The sequence below is a fragment of the Rosa rugosa genome, chromosome 2, assembly GCF_958449725.1.
Source record: "Rosa rugosa chromosome 2, drRosRugo1.1, whole genome shotgun sequence".
In the NCBI taxonomy this organism is placed as follows: Eukaryota; Viridiplantae; Streptophyta; class Magnoliopsida; order Rosales; family Rosaceae; genus Rosa; species Rosa rugosa.
In genome coordinates, this window is record NC_084821.1 from 18,937,585 (window position 1) to 18,960,287 (window position 22,703).

Below are 22,703 nucleotides of genomic sequence, written 5' to 3' on the forward strand. Positions count from 1 at the left end.
TAGCACTCCCATTCCATAAAATACTGAAAGAAACTGACTCAACACATTTCATGACCAGCGCCACCCACTGAACACTAAACCCCAATCGCAACATAATACTCCGCAAAAAGTTCCACTCCACCCTATCGTAGGCTTTGCTGATATCAAGTTTGAGTACACAAAACGGATCATCCCCTGTCTGCTTGTTTCTAATTGAGTGTACCAATTCGAAAGCAGTAATCACATTATCATGGATGCACCTCCCCGGAACAAAAGCACTTTGAAAACTAGAAATTACCTCCGGAAGCAACATTTTCATACGGTTAACCATAGTTTTCGAAATCAGCTTATAGAGAACATTACATAGACTGATAGGCCGAAAGTCCGTGACATATTGTGGGTTATCCACTTTCGGTATCAGTGTCAGCAGCGTATGATTCAGGTCCCCTAACTCCGCATCTTCATTCAAAACTTGAAGACAAATATTACTCACATCAGTCCCAATCACTTCCCAATAAGTCTGGTAGAATCTGGCAGAGAGCCCATCCTCCCCTGGCGACTTATCCGGCCCCATTTGCTTGAGGACAACTTCAATCTCTAACCTGGTGAAAGGCATATTCAGCCTAGCATTCATATCCTCAGTCACTTTGCGCGGGATAGCCGCCAACACTAACTCCATATTGTGGCAACCATCTGAAGTAAACAAATTCATAAAATGGTCCCTAAAAGCCTCCTGGATTCCTTCCTCTGTAGTCTGCCACTCCCCTGCCCCATTAAAAACCCCCAGCACTTTATTTTTCCTCCCCCTCCCCTTGGCATACCCATGAAAAAACTTAGTATTACGATCTCCTTCCGAAAGCCAAGAGATTCTAGACGACTCTGCTTCCAAATTGACTCTTCCATTTCCAGTAGCTTATCCAGCTCTCTAACTACCTCCCTTCTTCTAGCTTGCACCCCTGCATCCTGGCAATCAAACGGCCACCTTTCCAGCTCTTTATTCAACTTACGGATCTTCTTCGGGATATGACCAACTTTGGTCGTGTTCCACTTCTGTAGACCCATAGCAACACCTCCCAGCCTCGTTCTCAAATCAGCCAAGTTAGTAAAGATTATTTAAAACTAAAGAAAAATTTATTAAGAATACAAATAAATCTGATCGTAATTCGATCATAATCTTATTTTGTGGTTTTTGGATCACATGATACACACCAAAGATATGGTACAATCACAACTTATTAAAAAAAAAAAAATGGTACAATCACGACACAAGGGTTCTTGAATTATTGCCAGCTAGCAAGGACTTTTGCTTCACGGTTTGAATTGGATCACTTCAGGCCAAACCTTCCTAGTTACCCATCTTTCTTGACACAAACTTGAACCGCTGGGTGTCCAGAGATTGATCAGTAGCAGCAGATGCACTTGGACTCGGACTAGGAGGCAAAGGTGCAGAGGCAAAATAAATGGCGAACTTTTGCCCATTCGCGCAGTGCTGACCAAAGCTGCACGTGAAGTAAAATGTGTCGCTCGCCTCAACGGTAACTCTACCTGGTTTTGGGGACTGAAACAAGGGATTCTTCATGTTGCAGGCGTCGAAGTCTTCCTTGGTTAGTACAGTGATGTCATGCACTCCTTCTTCAAAGTTAAACACTGCAAGCAGAAAGAAACAAGCATGCTTGATATCATTACCAAGAAACTAAAAATAAAATGGAAGAACAATTATTTCAGAGCTAGAAATGAAGCACTACTTCACCTAGAGTATCGTTCTCCACAAAAGAATACTTGGAAACCCATGAAGCATAATAGTCGGGAGTGGGAGGAACCATCCAACCCATGTCGTCTCCTACGGTGTACTCGGCGCCTTCTGCGATTGCTGCAATTGCTATGACAAGCGCGATCACATACTTGATACTCATCATGGTTTGATTTGGTTAACTTCCAATCCTTATGTTTTGAATAGAAATGGTAAGTTGAGTGAGTTTAGATGTGGCAGTGTCCGAGAATTTATTCATGGAGAACTCTTGGATTTTAGGAAGTGGTTCACTGATACCCAGCCAAATTGCACATAGATATCATCCCTTATCTATGCTTTGTGTTTGACATCCGGCCTGCCGGAAATTGCAGGCTCCGGCTGTATATAAATTAATGTTGTGCATTACTAGATTCAAAATTAATTATATATATACTAGCAAATTCTCCCGCGCGATGCTGCGGGTTTAATTTTTTTTTTCCCCCCCTCAAATCATGATCTACATAATATAATACAATTATAATTTTACATGTTACAACAACTGTTATTTTAATGAAGCTCGTAAAGAGAAAGAATGGTATTTTAACCAAGCTAGTATCAGGTTTCTACAATGGGGGTTTAGCACTGATCTAATTCACTGGCAGACTGAAATGCATCTTCAACTAAAGCGGACTCATCTGCCGATCCATGGACTGTACATACAGAATCCCAGTTAACTTGATCATGCAGAAGATGGAAGAAATGTGTAAACAAAAAAAAAAAAAAAGGAATTATACAAACGATCTAGAAGTAGTTCATTACAGTTTGTTTATCTTCTTAGGTATGAACAAACCAAATCCCAAAACTTACCAAAAAAAAAAAAAAGGATAAAGCTTTACATAATCATATCCTCACTAAAACTATAGACCTTATATTGCAACAAACAGGTTTGGATCTCTTTACTATCGAATAAAAGATCTGTGGATTCATTGATTGTAACATGCTCACTCAGGTTTGGAGGTTAGACTCGAAGTAACTTTCTTTCTACTTTTCTTAAAAACTGTAAGAAGAAAAATAGAGGTCAGAGTAGAAGTCTAGAATTAGAAGCACACTATTCCGAAGCGGAGTACTGTTCATAAGCTATTCTTACCGGTTTGGAAATTAGAAACACTCTGTTCCTAAGGGAGTTACTGTTCATAACTACACTAACCCATATTCTGTTTTTCTTCTTACTACCATAAATGATAGTAATACAATGAAAATGAACATGTTCTCCTCAAAACAGACATGGCAAAAGTTCACATCCTGAAATCTAACCTGAAAATCTCACAACAATTTTGTCTGGAGGGAAGACTTGTATGATAATTGACATTTTAAGGGAGAAACCAAAGAATGAAAAATGTGGGACAAACCTGTGAAGCAACACAGCTAAGAAACTGGGGTAGATATAAGCTCAACCCTGACCCCCCAAAAACCCTTGCCTCTGCTTTTATATTTCCAGCATAGAGACATACAGTACTCAAAAGTCAAACCACAAAGAGCAAAGTTATGAATAGATATATACAGAAAATTGCACCTGTTAAACGCTTGTCAGCATTGAACTTACCTCAAGTTGAGATATCAAGTGTAAACCATCATATGCAATTGTGTGTGAGTGTTTTTTTTTTGAAAGGATGCAATAGTGTTTTAACAATGTTACAAAAATTTGAAAAATTCACAGTTTTCCCCTGTGCTACTAATAAAGAGGAAAGTGTGAAAAGATATACAAACAAAATTGCATCAGTTAATAGCTTGTCAACATTGAACTTACCTGAAGTTCAGAGATCAAGTGTAAAGCATCATCTGCAATAGTGTTTTAACCTTTGGTCTCTTTACTTAGAAAAACTTACCTGGAAATATTATAAACTCCAAAACGAATGTAGTGCACATGTAAGTACCAGATCCTCAAAGTAGTGCAGATGTAAGTACCAGATCCTCAAAGTAGTGCAGATGTATGATAAGATGTTTAAACTGCTCTGAAGGTATCCCAACGATGGCTTGATATTCATAACCTAACTCTGGTAAATCCATTTGTTCAGCGTATGATTCAGCCAATGCCATTTCAGAGAAACCAAACTCCCCAGTTCCTGTGATTTCATTCAGAGAGGAAATTAAACGGAACAGAAAAGTATTGGACTCAGAATGCAGATAGCATGTTTAAATAGGCTTTACAACAAAACAACAGTATCCAAAAGAAAAACAACATGCTGATTACCACATTGACAGTCTCTTATAATGTGAAAGATGATATACCTCCAATTTGTCCGCTTTAGCCCTATGATTTTCCGGAAGTGTGCGGAATGCTTCTGTCAAGTGAAAGCACTCGCCGATATTTTCAGGTGAGACAAAGTCCATTGCAACTTTGATGCATGACTGGAAAATGAAAAAGGATCTAATTAAGAAGTATAACATAACATGTGCAGAAGCATATATGCAAGTTAAATACTTCCATTGCAATAGGCCCACTAAATGAAACTGACTACAAAATGAAGAATGACAAATAGTTGGGTCAATTAAGCATAACCAATTGAAAGAACCAATTAAAACTTCCATAAACTTCCAAAACAACACGAAAGCCATTTAAAGGGTTCTGCAAAGTTTTAGCTTATGCTTGTATTGATAAGCTGCAATCACATTAAAGAAGCATCATTAACTTAAAAAAGAAATAACCCTGGGAAATCTTCAAACCCTAGTCTATACCAAAGCAGCCATCATAACCTAAAAAAGGTTCACAAAGCTTGAACATTCAAATCTTGAACATTTCTGACAACATAAGGAAAAAGTGGTCACCAATAGGGAAAGAGAATTACGTTGCTTCTGGAGGATACGCCATCAAATAGGTATGAGCAGGTATCAAAGAGAGTTACCTTGCTTCTGGAGTAGATTGCTAGTGGCTTCTCACTCTAAATAGGACTACAAATAAGAAAGGTGCTGAAAATATCAGAAATATGAAAAAAAGGAAATGCTCAATTCATGGGAATTTTTGCAACACAGCTAGTTTCAAGATTGAATGTTTTGGAACGACCTGGAGGACATAGCCTTTTCTGATCACTTTCATTCAGACTCCCATCACCATCTGCATTACAATTTTCATTATTTCTAAAAACAGGATAACACAATTGAGTATATAAGAATTCACGAAAGGCAAAACATGCAGGTACTGAATCCATTACGCTCTTCCTCATACCAAAATCCATTACAGCTGGTTTCAACATTTTAACAAAAAATTAAGTTTGAAGTCTGATTCAACCGAGACTGAACAAAAACAAAAAAACTGCAACAAAACATTACAGCTGCATGAAGGCTCAAACCCGGAAAATCAATCAAAAAACCGGACGACATGAAAAAAAAAAAAAACACCGAAAGTGATCAAATTGAAATGGGTCAAAATACCTGAAAACATAACCAAAGAGAGCGTAGCTTAGCGGAAGTCGAAACGGATCGAATTGAAATGGGTCTTCTCTCCCTATTGTTCTTCACCTCTCACCATCTCTGTACTTCTCCGGAGCAAAGACGCAAAGCCTCTGAATATCACCTCTCTCCCGATCGTTCTTGAACTCTCTATGCTCTCTGTTCGTGCAGCAAAGAAACAGAGCCACGCGGAGTCCCACAGGAGACGAACACCTGTCTGAGGTACTCAAGTAAAAAGGCAGAGAATGGAAGGGCAAAAGAGTCACAGCACTGTATTACTGTTCATTGAACAGTACCATTCTCATTTTACTTTTATATATATATAATGATCTTAATAGCATCGATATTAGTTATGTCAAAAAAGTAACCCATACTAAGTTGGCTAGTATTTTGTGAAAATACAAGAACAGAACGTGTTTTCTGAAAAACAGGGATTGATAGGCACGCTTCAATCCTTACTGGGCTGAAACCAAAAATTCAAACAAAACACAGGATTTTTCGTTACACAGTGAAAACCTCAAATATGAGATTAAAAACACTGCAAGACTCTTACTCTTGAGAACCCAAAATAAGAACAATTAACTTATGATAAATGATATGTTCTTTACAAACTCAAGTAGCACTAACTCAGTTACAATCACTAGACAAAACTAATGAGAAGTTTGTCTTGAATCTTGAACACCTTCTTCACTTGAACGATCACCAACTTATCGCTATTCTTTCTTCACAGCCTCTTTACTGATCTCAAGAGAATCAATGCATATGAGCAAATGACCAAGAACACTTAAATATGGAACAAGTGTTTTTGACTATGGAACAAGTGTTTTTGACTCTTGTGAAAGCTCGATCTTAAGCAAGCAAGACTCTCAAATAATTCTTGCGTCTCTGGTCTTTTTCTATGACCACATGTTTTCTAAATATATGAGAGACCAACGCAATACTCAATCAACCAAACTTTTACCCTAATTAGACTCCTATTAGGAAAAGATCTTTTTGATTAAAAATAACCAATTAAAGACACCAAATCCTAAATCACTTGGGATTTCAATAACATGATTTGGCAAACAAAAAAAATATCTTTATATAAAAAGAAATATTACACCCGAAAGATACTTTCTTAGATCAAACACTCTTTAACACACGGGACAGACTCAAACTGACTCGGGGATTGCAACATGTGTTGCAATCCCATGTTTATGCATGAGATGCATTTACCTGAGATTCTCTGAGATCAGCCTGTAGGATACTTCAATGTTTTGTATGGGAATGCCAATACACCAAGTGCAAAGCTTGTACCTACAATCTCCCTCTTTGGCATTCCTATACAAAACATATCTAATTAAGGCAAACTCTCCCCCTCAACAAGTACAGGAGAGACATCACAATTCACCATCCATACTTTCCTGAAACATTTCTCACACATTGATAAAAACATATAGTGCTAACACTGTTTAAACAACACAAAGTCCAACATATAACATTTAGTAGTCTAGCACTAAAATAAACAACGAGTTCATAAAAAAAAAATGAAAGAAACTGCAAGACATCACATAAGCAATTCTCCCCCTTTTTAGAATAGGGATGCCAAAGGGTTAGTTGCGAGCATTCCGAATAGCACGAATGTCTCCCTCAATCCGATCAAGACGCTGATGAACAATAGAAAATTGCTCCTGGAATGCACAAGTGATAGCTGTGGTCTCCACGGAAGTGCCTTTTGTCTTGCTTTGACTGGTACTACGGTGGAGGGAACGCCGAGAGAAGATCTTCAAGGCTGGACCATATTCATCATCATCAGCAAAATCAACACCATTGGCCTTGCAAACAACAGTGATAACTTAGGGGAATACCAAGGTAGCCTTCCGGTGACGACGACCCTCAACAGCAGCCTTCTAGATGGCCTTGTACATGAAATGCTCAGCAAGAATATATGGACCACATTGACTAACCAGATAAATAAGACGAGCTTCCTCCAATGTGAGTTTACTAGACTGTGAGGAAGGATACAACAGAGTGTGCACCAAGTGACCCAGCAAGCGGAACCACTCGGTGAGAGCACCAGCAGACAGTTCTTCGGGTGTTACATCCAGACGTTCCTCATACATTTCAGCTACCAGGAAATCCACTGTCAGAGCTTCAAGAGCAGCATCTACCTTAGAAATCTCATCTATAGGAGCAACCAAACCCAGGCAACTCCGTAGAGTACTGCAAGAGCACAAGTTGAATCAATCAGAGTAGAGTACGTCAAAGTGGCCAAGTCCTGAAACTCTCTCTTAATTAAACATGATATGATTAATGCAAAAGTGAGATGCAATCACACAATGATTTGGTTTGTATCCAAATGCTAAGATCAGATTTAATTTGCATAGTTTTTCCAACAACAGCAAGACTACTCATTTAGAAACTAGAATGCAACAAGATAAGTTCACACGTGTGAATCGTTTCCGACAACCACAAGGTCAGATAGAGTATGATCAAGTATTCTGTACCTTTTGTTGTGAAGAGTGGATATATCTCAAGATAGGGTGTGTAATATTTATAGAAACCTGAAAAGCAAAACTCAAATACAAAAGAATTTGATGCACATAGTCTTTATTCCCCTTATAACACTGTGTGGCATGATTTTGAATTTTTTTTTTTCTTTTTTGCCTTTCACACAAAGTAACATTTTTGCACAAGAAGACTACGACCCATATAACAAGTATTATGCCAACAGCTCCCAAGTCAGATGACTTTAGAGTACTAGATGTAACAAGGACATCCCAAAGAGCACATCGACTCGAGTCAATAGTTTCACAATCCACCGGGGTGACCAAACCATTCCCGTTTCTTCCCAATCCTCATATCGTTCGTCATGACCGAGACTTGTTTACTTTGGGAATAGTCTGGCGATGCTCCACAAAACATTGTACCTTTTTTTTTTTTCTTATCAAGGAGCAGCAATAGCAATGAACACCTTCGTACAAGAGTATTGAGAATAGATCAACCACAAATATTACTTACCACCACGTAGAGTATGTGTGCATGTGATTATCCAAAGTGATAGAGAATAGATTGTTCATGCACACAATTACAGAGTGATGCTAGAGCAAATTCAAAACGTGCTAGGCACCTCATTGCACACAGATTTAAGGAAAAGAGTACGACTCTTGTCAATCTAAGTTCAAATTAATTTGTCAGACGCTTGGGAATACAAACTACCATTAATTTCAGTCCTGAATTTCCAGAAACTGAACCTAACAATGTAGAAACGTAAATAAAGATGCACCTATACTATCATAAAGACATACAATATGAATGCATGCAGAGAGATATGGAAATTAAGGAAGAGTCTCAATACTTAGAACACTAATGGCACTTCTAAGTGATTCAAAATGTGCATTATCTAAGGGTTTTGTGAACAAATCTGCTAATTGATACTCAGTGGGAACAAATGCAAGTTCAAGTATATCTTTCTCAACCAAATCTCAGATGAAGTGATATCGTATGTCAATATGTTTAGTGTGGGAGTGTTGCACTGGATTCTTAGAAATATTGATGGCACTTGAGTTATCATAGAAAATGGTCAACTTACCTTTTGAGATTCTGTAGTCACGAAGCATTTGCTTCATCCATAACATTTGAGTACAGCAGCTACCTGCAGCCACATACTCTGCTTCAGCTGTGGAAAGGGATATGCAGTTTTGCTTCTTGCAATGCCAGGCCACCATGTTGTTTCCTGCAAAGAAGCAATCTCCAGATGTACTTTTTTGATCTTTCAAGTTTCCTCCTAAATCTGCATCTGAATAACCTGCAATTTCAATGTTAGTATCAAAGGTAAAATAAATGCCACAATTTGTTGTACCTGATACATAATGTATTATCCGTTTTGCGGCCTCCAAATGAGATTCCTTGGGATTTTCCTGAAAACGAGCACAAACTCCGACACTATATGATATGTCAAGTCTACTAGCAGTGAGATAAAGAAGACTACCAATCATACTCCTGTAGAGAGTTTGATCAACAAACTTACCTGTGAGGTCCTCACTAGGTTTGGTACTTGTACTCATTGGATTAGTGACAATCTTTGCAGATTCAAGCCCAAACTTTTTCACAAGATTCTCAGCATACTTAGTTTGTGATAGAAACATACTTGCTTTCAGTTGATGAACTTATAGGCCTAGAAAGTAATTCAGCTCCCCACACATGCTCATTTCAAATTCATTTTCCATGATGTTAGTGAATTCTTTAACATAAGTATCAGAAGTAGAGCCAAATATGATATCATCAACATATACTTGAGCAATCATGACATGATGTTTATCTCTTTTGACAAACAAAGTTTTATATACTGAACCTCTAAGGTACCCTTTACTCACTAGGTAAGCCAAACGCTCATACCAAGCTCTTGGAGCCTGTTTCAAAGCATACAAAGCCTTTTTAAGTCTATACACATGATCAGGTTTGCAAGGATCTTTGAATCCCTAAGGCTATTCAACAAAAACTTCCTCTTGCAATGCACCATTCAAGAAGGCACTTTTTACATCCATTTGGTACAATTTAAAATGGAAATGACAAGCAATAGCAAGAAGAAGTCTAACGGATTCAAGCCTTGCAACCGGGACAAAGGTTTCATCAAAATCAAGTCCTTCAACCTGTGTGTACCCTTGAGCAACAAGTCTAGCTTTGTTCCTAGTAGCATTTCCATACTCGTCACTTTTATTTCAAAAAATCCACTTGGTGCCTATTACATTGAATTCACTAGGCCTAAGAACAAGATACCACACATCATTTCTAGTAAACTGATTTAATTCATCATGCATGACATTTATCCAATCATCATCATTCAAAGCCTCTTTAACATTTTTTTGTTCAATAAGTGAGACAAAACCACAATTCGAAATTATGTTAATATTCACTTCATTTTCAGTCAGAAAGCAAACAAGGGCAGAATCTATACTTACCTGGGATGCAGCTTGTCTACGAGTTTGAATTCCCCTATGTATGTCCCCAATAATATCCTGAGTAGAGTGATCTTTCTGAACTTGTTTGAACCCTGTTCTCGGAACTGGTGGAGGATCAAAAATAGGATTGTTTGGAGAATCATCATTTTCTTCATTTATTTTCACACTTACTCGGCTTCCTGAGGGTTGATCCTCATCTGGGTTAACCTGAACAGTACTTACAACACAATCATCAATGGAAACATTATAAGACTCCATAACAGACATGGTTCGCTTGTTGTACACACTATAAGCTCCACTATCCAAAGAGTAACCAAGAAAAATGCCTTTATCACTCCTAGCATCAAATTTCGCAAGATATTCTCTATCTCTATAAATATAGCAAGGAGAACCACAGACATGAAGATGACTTACATTGGGCTTCTTACCTTTCCAAAGCTCATATGGAGTTTTGCTAGTACCTGGTCTCATGAATGCACGGTTTGCAGTATAGCAGACAGTGTTAATCACTTCGGCCCAAAAGTTTGGAGTAAGTCCAGCTGAGTGTAGCATCACTCTTCCCATGTCTAACAATACCCTATTCTTTCTCTCAACTACACCATTCTGTTGTGGAGTAATCAGAGCTGAAAACTCATGTGAAATTCCATGCTCAAGAAAAAATTCAGCAAATGAAGCATTCTTAAATTCAGTCCCAATATTAGTCCTAACTCCAACAATGCATAAGTACTAGTTTGAAGAATGTTTTTCATTTGAAATTCTTTTGCACAATTCCTTTAAAGCTTTCAAAAGTATCACTTTTTTCTCTAAAACAATTCACCCATGTAAAACGTGAAAAGTCATCAGCTACAACCAAAATATACTTCTTACCACCCATGCTTTCGGTTTGTGAAGGTCCAACTAGATCCATATGCATGAGCTCCAGAGGATGAGTTGTAGTGGCCGCGTTAACTGCTCCATGTGAGGCGCTGGTTTGCTTACCTGCCTTGCATGGCTTACCACTCAGAGAAGGCATACCTCTTACACTCTCCTTGTGGAAAAGTTTCAGCAAGTCTTGAAAGTTTACATGCCCCAGACGCCTATGCCAAAGTTCAAGAGCATCATCTGATGTCTTGGCTTTCAAACATGTCTGTACTTCAACAGATTTATTAGCACGTACATGATAACAATTATCTTTAGAACGCAAACCACCCATAATATTTTTACCATTGTTACCAGTAACTACACATCTTGTTTATCATCTGGTAATTTATGAGATTGGCTTGAAGTCCTTCAACAAACAAGACATTCTGGAGTATTTACCGTTCGCTTACCCATTACCTTGGCCTTTTTCCCATCTCCAAAGGTGACTAATCCACTTGTAAACTCGCTTGAAAACGACACAAACCAGCTCTTTTCCCCGGTCATATGTCTTGAACACCCACTATCAACACCAAACATCACTTTTCTTATCGACAAGTGCAGTCAAAGCCATGAGACAAGTGGCTTCCACATGTTCAAATTCATTGCTAGAGTAGCAAGTAGAAAGTAAACACGTTGCATCAATAAATTCAGAAGACATGTTATAATCATCAATCTTAGTTAAGAAACATTTGGGTCCTTTTTCTAAGAAACATTTGGGTCCTTTTTCAACCCAAGTTTATTTTGTTTTCGTTTCCAGACCCACGGGGATTGCAGCCAGCTTTGCAATCATGGCAATCAGACTCAGACCCTCTTTTAACTCGGCTTGCAGCGAAGCAGTCGAGTTAATATTCGATGCTTTCCTTTGATTTTGAGTGACCCTGCGAAGCATATTACATCTAGGACATATGTGTCCTAATCTTCCACATCTAGGATGTATGTGTCCTAATCTTCCACAATAATGACAAGTAGGAGTGAAGTTTGTGGGGTTGTGAATATACATGGGCTGACGCACAGAGGTGTGCTTGTCAGGACTTACCGAAGAGCTGTTCAAATGTGCTTGGAGGGCTCCATGTGGTTCTGGTCTTACTGGCAACTTGGGACCAGAATCATTGTCCCTAGAGGTTTGTGACTGACTTGATGAACTTTCACATTCCACACCTTTTACAAAAACCAAAGGCTTGCAGGATACATTATATCCTAATCCTTCTTTATTACAATGAACTTTGCCAAATCCAATCATTTTATAGACTTTTTCAGACCCTATAGAGAACTTGTTAAAGCTTTCCTTGACCCTCAATAGTTCTTCCTGCATTTTCTCATTTTCAAGGGTTAGTGAAACATTTAAAAAGGATTGAGCCTTTATTTCAACCTGCAAAACTTTGATTTTGTTAGTAATCTCATCATGCTTCTTGTCCCAATCTTGAGACTTGACCTTACCCTGCAAAACTTTAATCTTATCAACTAGGTCAGTACGTTCTTCTTCTCATTCTTTCAAAGACATTTCAAATTTCTGCTCAATTTTTATTCTTTCCACTCTTAAGGATTCGATTTCTTCTTCAAGTTGATTATTTTTTCGAAGAACAATCTTTGAGGCATTACACAATTGCTTGCATTTTTCATTTGTTTTTTCATCAAGAGTATCATCTTCTAAGTCAGAAACATCAGATAATTCAGTATCAAGAGCGGAAGTAAGAGCAAAATTTACCTCTTCACCATCTGATTGAGAGCCTTCATCACTGCCACTCCAAGTAGACTTTAAAGTCTTGTTTCCACGCAAATTATACTTCTTGTTGCCACAATCGGCAGCAAGATGTCCAATTCCACCACACTCAAAACATTTAGGCTTATCAGGAAAACTCTTCTTTTGAGGGAATTTTGCAACCTTTGAGTTTTTGTCAAAACGATTTTTAGACATTTGACCTCTTTTTAAATCAGAAAAGTTTTTTGAAGTATTCCCAAAAGATTTTTTGCTTTTCAAAAAATTCTTGAATTCTTTAGTTAGCAAAGCTAAATCCACAGAATCATCAATAACTTCTTTCTTTTTTATGGAAGAAAAAGTGACACTTTTTACCTTCTTTTCAGGCTTGAGTCTCATTTCAAAAGTTTTGAGATTTCCTACCAATTCGTCAAGGGTGTATGTGTCAAGGTCTTGAACTTCCTCAATGGCAATTTGCTTGGCTTGAAATTTTGGAGGAAGAGCCCTGAGAAATTTCTTGACAATTTGGTGCTCCTCAAATGGGTCATCCAAGCTGCGGCATTGACTTGTTACATTGAGAAGTCGAGCATGAAAGTCATCAACTGATTCATCTTCCCTCATGGTCATGTTCTCAAATTCTAATATAAGTCTTTAAAGCTTCTGACCTCTAAACTTCTTATTTCCCTCATAAGTAACCTGAAGAGGATCCCAAGCTTATTTGGCTGTGTCATAGTGGCTAATTCTCATCCTCTCCTTCTTGGACAAGGATGTGAATAGTTAGTTTCGTGCCTTAAAGTCACAGTTTCTGTCTCGAACCTCTTCTTCTATCCATTCTTTTCTAGGCTTAGGAATGCTTGCAGATGATGTTCCTTCCACCTTTTTGGAGTCTTCTGCCTTGGTTGGGTGTTCCCACCCATTCTCAACTATATTCCACATGTTTTCATCCTGAGAGTAGAGAAATGCCCTCATCATAATCTTCCATTGTGAATAATCCTCACCATCAAATAAGGGCGGCAATTTATGGAACTGGAGGCTCTGTCACATTCACGTTCCATCCTTGACCACAGATCAACTAAAAACCTTTAGAACCTACTCTGATACCAACTGAAAATACAAGAACAAAATGTGTTTTTTGGAAAATGGAGATTGATAGGCACGTTTCAATCCTACTGGGCTTAAACCAAAAATTCAAACAGAACATAGGATTTTTAGTTACGCAGTGAAAACCTCAAATATGAGATTAAAAACATTGCGGGACTCTTACTCTTGAGAACCCAAAATAAGAACAATTAACTTATGATAAAGGATATGTTCTTTACAAACTCAAGTAGTACTAGCTCGGCTACAATCACTAGACAAAACTAATGAGAAGTTTGTCTTCAATCTTGAACTCCTTCTTCACTTGAACGATCACCAACTTATCGCTCTTCTTTCTTCACAGCCTCTCTATTGATCTCAAGAGAATCAATGCATATGAGCAAATGACCAAGAACACTTAAACATGGAACAAGTGTTTTTGACCCTTATGAAAACTCGATCTTAAGCAAGCAAGACTCTCAAATAATTCTTGCGTCTTTGGTCTTTTTCCATGACCGCTTGTTTTCTAAATATATGAGAGACCAACGCAATACTCAATCAACCAAATTTTTACCCTAATTAGACTCCTATTAGGAAAAGATCTTTTTGATTAAAGATAACCAATTAAAGACACCAAATCCTAAATCACTTAGGATTTCAATAACACGATTTGGCAAACAAAAAAAATATCTTTATATAAAAAAAAATTAAACCCGAAAGATACTTTCATAGATCAAACACTCTTTAACACACCGGACTGACTCAAACTAACTCGGGGATTACAACATGTGTTGCAATCCCATGCTTATGCATGAGATGCATTTACCTGAGATTCTCTGAGATCAGCCTATAGGATACTTCAATGTTTTGTATGGGAATGCCAATACACCAAGTGCAAAGCTTGTACCTACATTTTGTATTCTAAATAATTGGGGTTAATTACCTTTAAGCTCTACATATATGTATGTCCATGGTGTTTTTACATAAGACATGCATGTTGGCCCAACAGTTACTGCTTTGTTTCAAATATAACCAAAGATAATATTTTAACTTGATCATGATATTTGAGAAGTGATTTGAAATCATGGCGCATGGATCATTGTTAGTCAAATAGTCACCCTCAAGTATAAAGGGTACAAGTTATAATATAGGGATTTAAGAAAGGTTGTCGAACCCATGAGGATTGGATTCCTTTCACTAGCTAGGGTGTGAACATAAGGAGAGCTAGAATATGCAAATGTACAATCGCAAACCTAAATTCACAAGGAAATCTAGGCTCATGGTGAGTATGTGCAAGATGGAGTAGTGATTTGATTTTGGTTTTTGAAGTTTTGAATTGAAAAATAGCTAGATGCTCAAATGGAAACTAAATTACTCTAAACTAAACTAATGATCAAATGAATGAAAGTTAGGATTTAGATTTACTACCACTAACCTCCCTTGCAAGTATCGATGCATTTCAATATGAATAATGCTAAATTAATCAACCAATTTCTCTCCTTGCATCCCTCTCGGATATGACAAGAGACATGCTCCTTTTGTGATATCAAGCAACCCCTCTTGAGTGTAGTACTTCACTACTCAGGTCATGCATTTCAATCCAGTTAGGTATCTAGTGCATTACCCTAAGTGCATAAAGTTTGGAGATGAAGAAATAATGCAAACCAACCAATCTTATCTCTAAGTGATTGTAATTCACAACCCTAACATGCACACCTAATGTGCTTTCATGCTTTAACATTCATAGGTTACCAAGCTCTAAACGTTATATCATGACATAGCAAACACACATACTCAAAGTGGTAAAGTCTAAGCATATGCATTCAACTCTTGAACTAGCATGTAGACATATTAAAGAAAATTGCATCACATATTAAGATCAATCCATACAAGATTGGCTAGGGTTGTCAACCCTAGCCCTAAGAAAGTACTACTCACACATAATTGCATATACTAACTTCATAATCAAATTAAACACCAAAATATAATCTAGAGTAAAAGGGATAGATTTGGCTTAGTGGTGTGTTGGATGGTCCCCAAGCTCACGTCTTGGTGGTGGTGGTGATTCCCTCTCCTTCTTGCTCTTGAAGATTTGATGATAAAAGATAGTGAAGTTTGTATTATGTATTGTGTGAATATGTGGAGTAGATGGAGAAAATGATGATAGAAAAGAGAGTGAAGAAATGATGTAGTAGTGGTGGTGTTAATGGAGGTAGAGGATAAGAAATGGTTGTGGTGATGGATGAGATAGAGTAGTATGGATAGTATGGGTTTGGATTTTGGGAGGTGGAGATGGATTTTGTGGTAGATATAGAGAGAAAGAAAATGTAATGGAGTAGTATGTGTGATATCTTTAGAGTCTCGATGTATTTTATGTACAATAAATCCCTACCACCTATTGGTAAGGACATGTGGGCGATCGATGTCCAGGTTTGCATACTCAGTATGCCTTGTCTGCCCTAGCGAGGTGGCGAATCATGCATATATTGGTTGCAACCTCCTGGTGGCAGAATGAAACGACATGTTGTCGGTTTTATTTCCAATCAGCAGCATATTGGGAAAGCTACTACTTTAATTGGTACAATGACACTACTTTAACTTTCCGTTATGCCACTGTTATTGTAAAGCAAATGGAGTAGTCGGTATGAAACTCTTTGCTATTAGGTGTATGTTTGAATACATTGTTGTTGTAGAAACTCCTGTTATTATTCAGGAGGATCTCTTGAGGTGTATTGTAATTAGGGGTTTAGGCATCATGTCCCCCCCATGTATTCATCCATTTCATTAGTAAAGGCCTGAGGGCAGCCGCACAGCCCTTATTTAAAAAAAACAAAAAAAAAACATTAAGTTTAGAGTTTAAGCTAGTAAAGATTATTTAAAACTAAAGAGGAATTTATTAAGAACAAGCCTTCTTCATATATGCTCTGCATGTGTAATAGTTTTTTTTTTTTTAGAAAATTAAAAAAATAAATGAAGTAAAACAGTTATTGCAGAGAGAAAAGTGGAGGTTGTATGATAATTTCTTTTTAATTTTTTTTAATAAAAATCCATTTTGTAATTGTCATATTTACCCTTGTGATTTAATTTATTTTTAAATTTTTTTAATCTTTCAGAGTTAAATCTGTCAAAATGTTTAATTTTAGCTAACAAAACATTTTCTCTCAATAATAGTATAGATACAAATAAATCTGATCGTAATTCGATCATAATCTTATTTTGTGGATCACATGATACACACCAAAGATACGGTACAATCACGACTTATTCAAAAATAAAAATAAAAAAATGGTACAATCACGACTCAAGGCTTCTTGAATTTTTGCCAGCTAGCAAGGACTTTCGCTTCACGGTTTGAATTGGATCACTTCAGGCCAAACCTTCCTAGTTACCCATCTTTCTTGACACAAACTTTAACCGCTGGGTGTCCAGAGATTGATCAGTAGCAGCAGATGCACTTGGACTCGGACTAGGAGGCAAAGGTGCAGAGGCAAAATAAATGGCGAACTTTTGCCCATTCGCGCAGTGCTGACCAAAACTGCACGTGAAGTAAAATGTGTCGCTCGCCTCAACGGTAACTCTACCTGGTTTTGGGGACTGAAACAAGGGATTCTTCATGTTGCAGGCGTCGAAGTCTTCCTTGGTTAGTACAGTGATGTCATGCACTCCTTCTTCAAAGTTAAACACTGCAAGCAGAAAGAACAAGCATGCTTGATATCATTACCAAGAAACTAAAAAATAAAATGGAAGAACAATTATTTCAGAGAAATGAATCACTACTTCACCTAGAGTATCGTTCTCCACAAAAGAATACTTGGAAACCCATGAAGCATAATAGTCGGGAGTGGGAGGAACCATCCAACCCATGTCGTCTCCTACAGTGTACTCGGCGCCTTCTGCAATTGCTGCAATTGCTATGACAAGCACGATCACATACTTCATACTCATCATGGTTTGATTTGGTTAACTTCCAATCCTTACGTTTTGTGTAGAAATGGTAAGTTGAGTGAGTTTAGATGTGGCAGTGTCCAAGAATTTATTCATGGAGACCTCTTGGATTTTAGGAAGTGGTTCACTGATACCCAGCCAAATTTCACATAGATATCATCCTAAGACCTATGCTTTGTGTTTGACATCCGGCGCCCTGCCGGAAATTGCAGGCTCTGCCTGTATATATATTAATGTTGTGCAATAGTAGATTCAAAATAAATTATATATATGATCTTAATAGCATCGATATTAGTTATGTCAAAAAAGTAACCCATACTAAGTTGGCTAGTATTTGTATTCTAAATTGGGGTTAGCTTCTGCATATATGTATGTCTATGGTGTTTTTACATGCATGATTGCCCAACAGTTACAGTTTCGTTTTAAATATAACCAAAAATAGTATTTTAACTTGATCATGATATTTGAGAAGTGATTTGAAATCATGGCGCGCGGATCACTTTAGTACTTAATTAACATTATAACACCAATCAGAATTTAAATTACATGCAAATTAATAACGTTAACAATGTAATGTTTATATTTCGGGCAAATATTATAAACGGCTCATGTGGTTTTGGGTCATGTTTATCCTTGTCCTTGTGGTTTTAAAATGTTCAATTATAATCCTACGATTTGTGAATCTAATTAATCATGATCCAATAGTTGATGTTCATCCATAAATGAAGCATGTGCAAATCATGTAATGGGTAAATTTGTCATTTTACATATAAGAAGCACACTGCAAGTTTTCTACCAAAAAATCTTTAGGCCCAGGGCTCTGAAAATTAAAACTTTTTCTCTACCTATACTAAGTAATTGAAAATTTCCACAAATCTAGGACAAATGCCAATGGAAGCAACGTCTTCTTATCCAATTTGCAAGTTTGTGTTTGGTAACGAGAAAGATTCGAGAATATAGAACAGAAGAAGAAATAATTGAAGATGTGATAAAGTATGAAATTTTCAGCACAATAGCAAGTTCGAATTCAGAACTAATTAATTAACAGTTGAATCAATCTAAAACCAATCATTCATGTGTTTTCTCTCTCTAATTTGTGTTCAAACAAGTGATGGTTATTTAATTAGCATATCTCAATTCTTCTTTGGGATCAACCACGTCTTTCTGCATGTTCATCTTCTGCAAAAAATTAGAAAAAAATAAAAAATAAAAAATTTGTTATTGGTTTTGGGATCAACCTACATATCAATTATCATTCGGGAATTCTATCATGGGTCATAAGGCACTCTATCAGATTTGTCTCGTTTATGAGCCATTGTCTAGCCAAAAGTATTTCATTATGCAATTAATTAGTTGCAAGGTTGCGACCGATTCAACCTTTGCTTGAATTTTCAGAAGCTTCGAGACTTCTTGGCGAAACTTTTTTCTTTTTGGAAGAGAAAAAAAAAAAATGACATACCTAATCGTCATGTGATGTGCATATGCATCTTTTGTTGATGGAGTTGAGCGAAAATTCACTATTGGACCAATATTAATTGGTTTCATAAACCACGAGACTAGAATTAGACATTTTAAAACCACAAGGGCAAGAATAAACATGACCTCAAATCAGAGGAACCATTTCTAATATTTACCCTTATATATATATATATATATATATATATATATATATATATATATATATATATATATATACAGCCTTTCTTGGCTGCAGACGTCCGTTCCTAAGCAAAGGAACGGATTTCTAGTTTTGATCCACTTTTCGATTATATTTTCACATCTTAACCGTTCAGTTTTTAGGTATATATGAGCAGACCACTTCTGCAAATTTTCAGCCAAATTGATGGATCGTTAAGGCATCCAAAACTGCAATTTACCATTATAAACACGAACGGTTCCGGTTCGACAGATTCGGTTCGTTCGTGTAAATTGCAGTTTTGGATACCCTAACGATCATCATTTGGCTGAAAATTTGTAGAGATGATCTATACATTAGGACCTAAAAACTGAACGATTAAGATGTGAAAATATGATCGAAAAGTAGGTCAAATATGAAAATCTGTACCTTTTGCTTAGGTACGGATATCTGCACCTGAGCAAGGTTGTGTGTGTGTGTGTGTGTGTATATATATATATATATAATTCAAAGCAATACATAAAAATAAACAATCACAGGCAAATGCAATATAAAGGGGGTGTATAAGCTCAACTAGAAGAAAACGAGCTAGTAGGCCAATGGACATAAAAATAAGAGCAGGGAATGCATCATGAAGCTTAAATGACGACGAGTTATGTGGTGAAGGTCCAAGAGGAAGATGGATATGAAGTATGTGATCGTGCTTGTCATGCATCGTGAAGCTCTGCTCATGTGATCACATTAAACCATGACAAGCATGAAAAGCACGATCACATACTTCATATTCCACCAACTAGGGTTGGCTCTAGGGTCAGAGCTTTAGGTCCAGGAGCAGCACCATCACTACCATGAGCAGGAGCTTGTGTATGTGACGTTTTGAATGGCTAGCTCCTGTCCACGGTGGCAGTGCTAGCCGCCTCGCTGGTCCAATTGTTGAATACATGATCGGACCAGTGTCATTACAGGAATCAAAATCTTCTTTGGTCATTACTGCTAGATCATTTCAGTTGAATATAAGAAGTTGGAGAGTGTTTGAGAGAATGAATCCTTCTTGATATGTTATCTCATATTGGGGAGTATATAAACAGATCACAATTGTACTACTGTACTACACTACATAATACAAAACAAGTAGTTACAACAATATATTCTCATGTAGTCTATTCTTAATAGGGAACTATGACTCACACTCAATCCCCTCCCGCTTCAAAGACGAAAACTTCTTAGTATCCATAATATTATACCAATGCATATATTAATCGAGCATGCAAGTTTCTAATGAGTTTGATCTCTGGCGTAGTTCAAGCCAAGCTTGACCTCGCCATTTATTAATTAATGAACAATTTCGGTGTGTAACATGACCACCAAACCATTTTTGCCTGTTATGAGAGTAAATTAAGAACCAAATTAGTTGTGGCGTCCATAGTTCTACCATTTTATTTATTCAAGTCTTTTGAACTTTTTACCGTTGTTGAAGGTTTTTCTATCAGTTTTATTATATAAAAGTTTGGAGAACCTTCTGACACCGAATTTTTTGTTGAAAATGGTGTTTCTAGTTTCTACCTTTTTCATTTTAGTTTGTACAATCTTTTACACATGAATTAGTCGTGGACAATAGTGCCTATTAGGGCTGGGCAGGTAAAATTGAAATACCGGACCCGTCCCGAACCCGTACCGAAAATAAGCGGGACGAGACGGTATCAAAAATATAAAAATCACTATTCGGCCCGGCCCGTACCGTACCGAACAAAACGGGACAGGCTTCGGTATTAATGTTTGAAATCCCGAATGGGCCCGGCCCGTACCGATTATATATGTATTAGTTTTTTTTATATAAATGAGATCTATATGTAGCTTCTTATCTAGTTATGCGGTCCCCTCCCCCACTCTGTCTCTTACAACTCTCTCTCTCTGTTCTTCACCTCTTTCTCCCTCTTTCTCTCTCTCTCTCTGTTCACTCTCCTCCCTCCCTTTCTAACCCTATATTCAGCCTCTTTTACAGTTTGCATGTCTTGGCACTCTGGACATCACCACCGCACCATCTTCAGTCTACCGAGGTAGCACCACCGTTTCCGCACTACCCGCATGAAACGCTGCCCAGACTTGTTCTCATCAATTTTGATGATCTTTTTGAAGATCTGGGTTTGTCGATTTCTGCATGTTCAATGAGGAAAATAGTATTTGCAGGGTAATTTTATATTTTCTTTCTTTTCTTGAGACTTAGGTTTGTAAAAGTTGAATGGAAAAATTGGAATATTTGGTTTATAATTGGATTGTGATGGTTTATGTCTTTCTATATTTTTTTCGATTGATCTATGCCTTTGGTGATTCTGGGTTTTGGTTCATCTGCTGTGATTTTGGTCCAATTCCCCCTACTTTCATGTTTCTGTTTTTGGTTGTAGTTGAATTGGTTTTAGGAATTTGTGGATCGATGAAAGAAAGTGAAGTTACGATAAAAATTCATATCTTCAATTCGCTGACTTACTTTGAATTGGCTGTGGATATGATCACTTTCTTTCTCATTTTTCCATCTCATTCACGCACACATATGGATCTCAAGTTTCTGTCTTCTTTTTCTTTCAATCTGGGCAGCTAATGAGTTTCATAGTATTGTGGGTAATTTGCGTCTGAATATTAAATGATGTTTTACTTTCACCTTGGAGAACTGATGCCCAAGTTTTTTTTTTTTGGTTTCCAAGTTCTATCGAGTTTCTGTTATTTTTGGCTCAATTATGTGGGATTATCTTTGTTGTAGTGCTCAATTTTGATTTATCAAGTCATTGTTTAGCCAACAAAGCAAAGTTTTGATCGTCACAGCTGCATCTCATTCCATTGAAGATCTGGAAATTTTGAATACATGTTACTTGAGTACTTAACTGTGGGCAGAAAAAAAAAAAAAGAGAGAGAGAGAGTCGGGTATCCCGAATTGGGCCCGGGCCCGACCCGATCCCGGTCGGTTTCGGTACCTTCGGTACCAACTTTGAAAAAACGTAATCCCGTCCCGGCCAGTCCTGAATAATATTTTCGATACCGGGCTCGGTATCACTCAATAACCGGCCCGTGCCCAGCCCTAGTGCCTATCATTTCAATTTAAGTCTGTACAACCTTTTTTCCGATGAATTGACTGTCAGTAAAATGTTCCTGCCATTTTTTTTTTTTTTTAGAATTAAGAAACTTTTATTAAAATAAACCAGATTACATAAAACGGGATAGACCGGTGGTGGACAAGAATTCCCCACTCTCCTCCTTGAAACCTAAACCAGTTACGGGTCCGTCATGAATGACCTCCATGAGCCGAAAGGGCCCAACCCCTAACCACCTATATCACCCAACCTCTCGGGCAAAATAGAATCC

The 22,703-nt window shown here is 37.4% G+C and overlaps 3 protein-coding genes, 1 long non-coding RNA gene and 3 other non-coding genes across 7 annotated transcripts in view; 2 read left to right on the top strand and 5 right to left on the bottom strand.

Moving 5' to 3' along the window:
- Positions 1–1,126: 1,126 nt before the first annotated feature.
- LOC133729048 (umecyanin-like) lies at positions 1,127–1,934 on the bottom strand. The gene is made up of 2 exons (XM_062156528.1): positions 1,730–1,934; positions 1,127–1,626 (listed from the first exon to the last, which is right to left on the bottom strand). Exons 1-2 carry the CDS (start codon positions 1,893–1,895, stop codon positions 1,325–1,327), a joined length of 468 nt encoding a protein of 155 aa, XP_062012512.1. The 5' UTR covers positions 1,896–1,934; the 3' UTR covers positions 1,127–1,324.
- A 1,342-nt stretch (positions 1,935–3,276) lies between these two features.
- LOC133734933 (small nucleolar RNA snoR101) lies at positions 3,277–3,338 on the bottom strand. Its single transcript, XR_009858679.1, has one exon. It is a non-coding gene; the product is annotated as a small nucleolar RNA snoR101 (small nucleolar RNA).
- A 142-nt stretch (positions 3,339–3,480) lies between these two features.
- On the bottom strand, positions 3,481–3,542 carry LOC133734929 (small nucleolar RNA snoR101). Its single transcript, XR_009858675.1, has one exon. It is a non-coding gene; the product is annotated as a small nucleolar RNA snoR101 (small nucleolar RNA).
- Positions 3,543–4,125: 583 nt separating this feature from the next.
- LOC133729049 (uncharacterized) lies at positions 4,126–5,283 on the bottom strand. Its single transcript, XR_009856197.1, has 3 exons — positions 5,138–5,283; positions 4,770–4,820; positions 4,126–4,657 (listed from the first exon to the last, which is right to left on the bottom strand). It is a non-coding gene; the product is annotated as an uncharacterized LOC133729049 (long non-coding RNA).
- Positions 5,284–7,412: 2,129 nt separating this feature from the next.
- The window catches only part of LOC133731871 (isovaleryl-CoA dehydrogenase, mitochondrial), a 70,144-nt gene continuing 54,853 nt past the window's right edge, over positions 7,413–22,703 (top strand). Inside the window, exon 1 of the mRNA XM_062159306.1 lies at positions 7,413–7,423. The gene's annotated coding sequence lies outside the window, so the exon portion shown is untranslated. The remainder of the gene's footprint in view (positions 7,424–22,703) is intronic.
- Positions 16,944–17,777, bottom strand: LOC133727767 (umecyanin-like). The gene is made up of 2 exons (XM_062155172.1): positions 17,551–17,777; positions 16,944–17,451 (listed from the first exon to the last, which is right to left on the bottom strand). Exons 1-2 carry the CDS (start codon positions 17,714–17,716, stop codon positions 17,150–17,152), a joined length of 468 nt encoding a protein of 155 aa, XP_062011156.1. The 5' UTR covers positions 17,717–17,777; the 3' UTR covers positions 16,944–17,149.
- LOC133734925 (small nucleolar RNA Z101) lies at positions 21,933–22,026 on the top strand. Its single transcript, XR_009858670.1, has one exon. It is a non-coding gene; the product is annotated as a small nucleolar RNA Z101 (small nucleolar RNA).

Excerpts from the sequence above, each read along its gene's own strand:
- LOC133729048 (XM_062156528.1), bottom strand. The coding sequence starts at position 1,895 with ATGATGAGTATCAAGTATGTGATCGCGCTTGTCATAGCAATTGCAGCA. Across the intron at positions 1,627-1,729 it reads TGTGGAGAACGATACTCTAG|TGTTTAACTTTGAAGAAGGA; the intron begins GTGAAGTAGTGC and ends TTCTGCTTGCAG.
- LOC133727767 (XM_062155172.1), bottom strand. The coding sequence starts at position 17,716 with ATGATGAGTATGAAGTATGTGATCGTGCTTGTCATAGCAATTGCAGCA. Across the intron at positions 17,452-17,550 it reads TGTGGAGAACGATACTCTAG|TGTTTAACTTTGAAGAAGGA; the intron begins GTGAAGTAGTGA and ends TTCTGCTTGCAG.